General features: G+C 45.5%; 1 protein-coding gene across 1 annotated transcript in view; it reads left to right on the forward strand.

Moving 5' to 3' along the window:
* The window catches only part of CTPS2 (CTP synthase 2), a 149,173-nt gene that overhangs the window by 24,631 nt on the left and 117,040 nt on the right, over window positions 1-7,502 (forward strand). The window contains exons 5-8 of the mRNA XM_011940250.1: window positions 2,750-2,866; window positions 3,013-3,096; window positions 4,875-4,955; window positions 7,007-7,158. Of these exons, the coding sequence (XP_011795640.1) occupies window positions 2,750-2,866; window positions 3,013-3,096; window positions 4,875-4,955; window positions 7,007-7,158 (434 nt within the window). The remainder of the gene's footprint in view (window positions 1-2,749; window positions 2,867-3,012; window positions 3,097-4,874; window positions 4,956-7,006; window positions 7,159-7,502) is intronic.

Here is a 7,502-nt window from a genome sequence, read left to right on the forward strand (position 1 = left end):
GTGAGCCACCGCGCCCGGCCAACCTGGCAAATTTTCAATTTTATTTCTTATTCTACCTTTGGATTGACTTGTTTGCCTTCACAATGATTAATTTAGCACTTAAAATGTACTAGCCCTGATGATAGCTGCTAGGGATGTGAGGTTGAGTGTGATCTGACTCCTGCTCTCCAGGACCTCATTGGCTGGATTTAAAATTTTATGGAAACAGAGAAACTGACAAAACAGAACCCCTTCTCCATTATAACCCTGATGTTTATATTTGCTTATTGGATACTAGTGGTCAACATCCTCTTTGGTTCATTGTAAATTGTGTTCAACAGCTGTGTCTGTGCACCATTTAAGCTTTTGAAGAAGGACTGCCAAAGCTGATTTTCAGTTTTAATCACAGAGGAGCTGTTGAAATGTCTTCAAAGCCATTTTATGAGTGAGACCTCAACTTCTCAGAGCAGTGGAGCTGACAGGTTTTATTTATATTAGTACGAGTTATCTTGGCATGAACCTGAAATAACTGATGCTTGTCTTAAAGGAATAACATGTTTCTTTTTCTCTTCTTGTTTATTTTCCAAAAAAGAAGACTCAGCCAGGTGTGGTGGTGCAGGTCTGTAGTCCCAGCTACTTGGGAGGCTGAGGCGGGAGGATCACTTATACCCAGGAGTTTGAGGCCGCAGTGAGCCATGATCTCACCACTGCACTCCAGCCTGGGTGGCAGAGCGAGACACTGTCTCTAAAAAAAAAAAAAAGAAAAGAAAAAGACTCCTTTCATTAAAGACAGGCAAAAACAACTTTGCACATCTCATAAATTTGCTGCTGCTTCCATTTCAGCATAAAGTATTGTTATGGGTGATATTTTCCCTTTTATTTGGGGCAACAGTTAACTTCAAACTATTCCAATAGTAATATTGAAAGTTTCTGAACACGATAATGATGGTGACCTAGAGGTATGGTAATGGGAACTTCTGAATTAGCAGAGAGACTGTAGTACCACTATTGACCACGTGAGGGCAGAAGCGGATAATGTTTAAAGTTGGCCTCCTTTTCGCAGTCACTATTATTGACCCCCCAGAGAATCCCCATCAAAACACAGGGCAGAAGCATACGGTTTAGTTGAAGTGCAGACCTCTGTTTTTCCTTAGAGAAAACAAATGATTTTAAAAAATTAGATTTTAGTGCCTTGTATTTAGTGGGTACTTACACTCACTTCTTCATCCCTGCCAGGTTCCTGATTGCATGTGATGTTTTCATTTCGTTGAGTTGTTGTTGTTTTTTAAAGAGACAGCGTCTCACTCTGTCCCCTAGGCTGGAGTGCAGTGGCATGATCATGACTCACTGTAGCCTGGACTTCTCCAGGCTCAAGCAATCCTCCCACCTCAGCCTCCTGAGTGGCCGGGACCATGGGCGCCGTGCCACCATGCCCAGCTAATTTTTTATGTTTTTGTGAAGGCAAGGTCTCACTTTGTTGCCCATGCTGGTCTCCAACTCCTGGGCTCAAGTGATACGCCTGCCTCCCAAAGTGGTTGGGGTTACAGGCGTGAGCCACTGCACCCAGCCCTGGCTTTGGTTCTGTTGTAGTTTTGGTAACAGGTGCTAGAACACTGTTACTTAGGGCTTATATTGAATTTCAGGACCTTTCTGTCCTGTCCTGACTACTAAAGTAAACCTCCAGTGCTGCCTGCAGGGTACTGGGCTCATGCCCTCATGGGGCTTACAGTCTAGTGGGGTAGAGAGCCAGGAAACAAAGACGGAAATGAAATAGAGGCAACTTGTGCTGAGTTCCGAGGATGGGTACAGTGCTGTGACAAGGGCTAGTGGGATGTAGGCTGCTTTAGGTGGGGGGGTGGGGTCAGAGTCCACCCTCCAAGGAGGATGCATCTCTCTTAGACTGGAGGATAAAAAGAGGTTGCTGTAGATGAAGAAGGAGGGTAGGAGGGCTTGAGGGGCAGGAAGGAAGAGCATGGAGTACCCAAGAGGCCAGTGGGGAGGGGACCGGATGGCACTGGAGACTCAGTGCAAGAGCCAGGTCCTGAGATCCTTTTGTTGGCTGCATTAAGGAGATTTGATGTTAGTTTTTGTTTTTTTGAGATGGAGTCTTGCTCTGTCGTCTAGGCTGGAGTGCGATGGCATGATCTCGACTCACTGCGACCTCTGCCTCCCGGGTTCAAGCGATCCTCCTGCCTCAGCCTCCCAAGTAGCTGGGACTACTTGGGTGTGTGCCACCACGTCCAGCTAATTTTTGTACTTTTATTAGAGAAGGGGTTTCACCATGTTGGCCAGGAAGGTCTCGATCTCCTGACCTGTGATCCGCCCGCCTCGGCCTCCCAAAGTGCTGGGATAACAAGCGTGAGCCACCGCACCTGGCCTCATTGTTAGTTTTAATGAAGCAGTGGGCTGCTGTAGAGTATACATTTGGAGAAATCTTTTATGAAGTTTTATTTTTTATTTTTATATTTTTTCAGAGACAGGGTCTCGTTCTGTCAGCTAGGCTGGAGTGCGGTGGCATGATCACGACTCACTGCAGTCTTGACCTCCTGGGCTCAAGTGATCCTCCTGCATTGGCTACGAAAGCACTGGGATCACAGGTGTGCGCTGACACACCCAGCCACAATTTAGTGATTTTGAATGTATTTATAAACCTCTGTGTAACCATCAAACTTTAGTTCTTATGCTCGGTTTATTAAGAACTCTTTTTATTAGCTTGTGTACTGTGGGAGATGTGTGGTCATTTGTGTCTTTTTTTGTTTTTCATTCCCAGCTGGGGGGCACCATTGGAGACATCGAAGGAATGCCATTTGTGGAAGCGTTTAGACAATTCCAGTTTAAGGCGAAAAGAGAGAATTTCTGTAATATCCATGTTAGCCTTGTCCCACAGGTGGGCTTTCCAGATAAGTATGTGGACAGCAACTTTGATAAGTTTTCCTATGATATTCTATGTGTCCCGCATTTGAAAGTGGGGCACCGTTAATCATCCATAGGAGCTAGTGTCCAGTGTGCTGATGGGACCCCATTTTTTTTCAGCTCAGTGCTACCGGAGAACAAAAAACCAAACCCACCCAAAACAGTGTCCGCGCGCTGAGGGGGTTAGGCCTGTCTCCAGATTTGGTGAGTTGAGGACAGTGGGTAAGTCTATCCCAAAGGTCTCTGGGAGCAGGCCCTTCACTTCTTTTTTTTTTTTTTTGAGACGGAGTCTTGCTCTGTTTGGCTCATTGCAACCTCCGCCTCCCGGGTTCAAGCGATTCTCCTGTCTCAGCTTCCAGAGTATTTGGATTACAGGCACATGCCACCACACCTGGTATTTTTAGTAGAGACGGAGTTTTGTCATGTTGGCTAGGCTGGTCTCGAACCCCTGACCTCAGGTGATCTGCCCACCTCGGCCTCCCAAAGTGCTTGGGATTACAGCCAAGAGCCACCATGCCTGGCTGCCCTTCACTTCTTTATCTTTATCATTATCTAAGTCCTTTCTCATTCTCAAACAGCTCCTATGACAATGAGGCTTTTCTGTCTGGGAGCTGGGAAAGGCTTATTTCCTTAGCCTCAAGTGTTGCTTCAGTCTGTTCTTCCCTAGGCTCTCATTTGATGGGCCACATTGATAGTTGGGCAAGTGTGATGTCCTATCATTGATCATTGATTCTTGGATTTTTTTTTTTTTTTGAGACGGGGTCTCGCTCTGTTGCCCGGGCTGGAGTGCAGTGGCCGGATCTCAGCTCACTGCAAGCTCCACCTCCCGGGTTTATGCCATTCTCCTGCCTCAGCCTCCGGAGTAGCTGGGACTACAGGCGCCCGTCACCTCGCCCGGCTAGTTTTTTTGTATTTTTTAGTAGAGACAGGGTTTCACAGTGTTAGCCAGGATGGTCTCGATCTCCTGACCTCGTGATCCGCCCATCTCGGCCTCCCAAAGTGCTGGGATTACAGGCTTGAGCCACCGTGCCCGGCACGATTCTTGGATTCTTTAGAATGAAGGTGAAATCTTGGGATTTTCCTGTAATCCTGCTATCAGTGATAACCCTGTGATGGGTTTTCGCTGTTCTTTTTTTCTTTTTGAGACAGGGTCTGGCTCTGTTGCCCAGGCTGGAGTGCAGTGTTGTGATCTTGGGTCACTGCAACCTCTGCCTCCTGGGCTGAAGCGATTCTCCCACCTCAGCCTCTTGAGTAGCTGATACTAGTGGTGTACACTACCACAGCGCACTAATTTTTGTGTGTGGTGTGTGTGTGTGTGTGTTTGTAGAGACAGGGTTTTGCTATGTTACCCAGGCGGGTCTCGAACTCCTGGGTTCAAGCAATCCTCCTGGCTTGGCCTCCTAAAGTGCTGGGATTGCACCACGCCCAGCCCATTGCTCTTATTTTTAGTCTAAACAGTAATGTGTCCTTATAGCAGGTGATCCAGTCATCACCAATAGTCTCTGTCAGAGGCTGACAAATAACAGCCCACAACTTGCATGCCTGTTTTTGTAAATAAAGTTGTATTATCATGCAGTCACGCCCATTCATTTACATATTGTCCGTAGCTGCTTTCACACTGCACCACGATTGAGGATCAGGACAGTGACTGTGTGACCTGCAAACCTAAAATATTTCCCATCTGGCCCTTTTGAGAAAAAGTTTGCTAACCTCGATCTAGCTCTTTTCTTATAGTTAATGAAGCAACACTTATGAGCCTAGACTCTTTTCACCAGAGACGTCTCGATGTTTCGAGTTCTTACTGATACACTTGTGCTGAATTTGATTATACTTATATTAGTGCTCAGACCAATTTCTAATAGTCCAGTGGAATGTCCAAAGTGAACAAGTATATACTTGGCCAAGTTTCTTGTAAAAAGAAATGAATGTGGCATCCTGCTGAAAATGAATCCTGTTTGCTAATGCATAACTGGCTTTGACAGATTGTCTGCCGAAGTTCAACGCCCATCGAGATGGCCGTGAAGGAGAAGATTTCTATGTTTTGTCACGTGAACCCTGAACAGGTTGGTGCTACTCTTTAGATTTTATTGTCTGGCAGGCACTTCTGCTGATGCCAGTGTTTTGTGCCTCTTCAATGATCATATTACTTTTCACGGCATTTATGCAAGCGCCAGGCACCCTGATCCAATCATGACTCCCTAGCCCTTAAGTGAGATAGGATGCATGTTTCTTTGCACGATCACTCAACTTATGTCACAAAACCAGGGTGGGATTTATTTCTTTTCTTGAGACAGAGTGAGGCTGGAGTGCAGTGGCATGATCTCAGCTCACTGCAACCTCTACCTCCCAGGTTCAAGCAATTCTCTTATTTTAGCCTCCTGAGCAGCTGAAATTACAGGTGCTGCCACCATGCCTGGATAATTTTTTTTTTGTATTTTTAGTAGAGGTGGGGTTTCGCCATCTTGGCCAGGCTGGTCTCGAACTCCTGACCTCAGATGATCCACCCGCCTCGGCCTCCCATAGTGCTAGGATTACAGGCGCGAGCCACCGTGCCCAGCCTACCAGGGTGGGCGTTTAACTCACAGTCAAACCTCTAGAGAGAGAACCACATGAAGCCTACTTATCATCTCTTTATCTTGTCTTTCCTTCTGGGACACTTACTGCTTTCACTCATTTCTCCTCTCTACCTGTGGCAGCTTAAGTCACCCCAAACACACGAGCACGTTGACATTCACACTAGCTCTTCTGACTCCATCAGTGGGCCCAGTTGATTTCATTGGTACAGAAACCCTACTGTGATTTGGGCTTAGGTTCTCTGCTCTGCAGGGCTTTCCACCTCAGTATTCTGATAATTCGCTTTTCTTTTTTCTTTCCTTCTCTGATCTCTGTCTCTTGATTCCAATAAGGCTTGGGTATAAGGGATTGGAGTTGCCTATAGTTTAAAGAGAGGGATATAAATGGCACTCAGGAAAAGGGTGAGGTTTGGCAGAAATCTTTTCTTCAGATTATAACCCTGGGTTCTCTGGAGTCTAAAAACGATTAAATTGAATTTTGGCATCTTGGAAAGCACTCTGATGGAGAGCCCCTGCCTGATGCCTCAGAGTCATTGCCAAAGTCTGAACTACTTTGAAAAATGTGATGGCAGATTGAAGGGACACTTCTGCATTTGTATGTTGTCATGCCATTTTGTTTGCATCCAATCCTTTTTTTTTTTTTTGAGACAGAGTTTCACTATTGTCACCCAGGATGGAATGCAGTGGTGCACTCTCGGCTCAGTGCAACCTCCACCTCCCGGGTTCAAGCGATTCTCCTGCCTCAGCCTCCTGAGTAGCTGGGATTATAGGTGTGTGCCACCATGGCCGGCTAATTTTTGTATTTTTAGTAGAGATGGGGTTTCACCATGTTAGCCAGGATGGTCTCGATCTCCTGACCTTGTTATCCACCTGCCTCAGCCTCCCAAGTAGCTGGGACTACTTGGGTGTGTGCCACCACGTCCAGCTAATTTTTGTACTTTTATTAGAGAAGGGGTTTCACCATGTTGGCCAGGCTGGTCTCAAACTCCTGACCTCAGATGATCCACCTGCCTCGGCCTCCCAAAGTGCTGGGATTACAGGCTTGAGCCACCGCGCCCGGCCTTTTTTTTTTTTTTTTGAGATGGAGTCTTGCTCTGTCGCCCAGGCTGGTTGGTATGCAATGGTACGATCTCGACTCACTGCAACCTCCGCCTCCCGGGTTCCAGCGATTCTCCTGCATCAGCCTCTTGAGTTGCTGGGATTATAGGCACATGTCACCATTTTTGTGTTTTTAATACAGATGGGGTTTCACCACGTTGGTCAGGCTGGTCTCGAACTCCTGACTTCAGGTGATCTGCCCGCCTTGGCCTCCCATAGTGCTGGGATTAGTTTTCTAATTAAATGAAGCTAACCATGTGCAAATTCTGATGCTAGCTTTGATTGCTGGGTTTTTGTGTGTATGCGTGTGTGTGTGTGCGCGTGTCTGTGTGTGTGATATCAGTGTAAATAAACTGCCAGTCTCTCCTGAATTTTGTCTCATTCTTGTGGTGGCATATTTGAGTAGATCCATCTAAGTAAGGTGATTTCTCATCATCACTTAGGTCATATGTATCCATGATGTTTTTTCCACATACCGAGTTCCTGTGCTTTTGGAGGAACAAGGCATTGTCAAATATTTTAAGGAGAGACTGCACCTGCCCATTGGTGATTCTGCAAGTAATTTGCTTTTAAAGTGGAGAAATATGGCTGACAGGTAAGCGAAAGGAATTACTTGTATAATCTTTAATAATTCTTGAGTTTGGGGGGTAGAAATAAGACCTACTTGGAAGGGTAAGCATGTGTATTTGGCATTTTGCATTTGCACATTTCAGTCTGGATATGTCTAAACATGGAGTATACTGTTACGGTGCTTTGCTGTATTATTTGAAGATTTTTGGAGCCTTTGATTTTGTTATAGATAAACCAAAGTGAATTAAAGGAATTTGAATTCTGAAGGAATGATTTTAACTCTGGAAGGATTTTGATTTATTTACTAGTTCATTTTTTAGTTTTCGGGTATTTTAAATGTTTTTTTTTGTTGTTGTTGTTTTGTTTTTT

The sequence above is a fragment of the Colobus angolensis genome, unplaced genomic scaffold, assembly GCF_000951035.1.
Source record: "Colobus angolensis palliatus isolate OR3802 unplaced genomic scaffold, Cang.pa_1.0 Scaffold188, whole genome shotgun sequence".
In the NCBI taxonomy this organism is placed as follows: Eukaryota; Metazoa; Chordata; class Mammalia; order Primates; family Cercopithecidae; genus Colobus; species Colobus angolensis.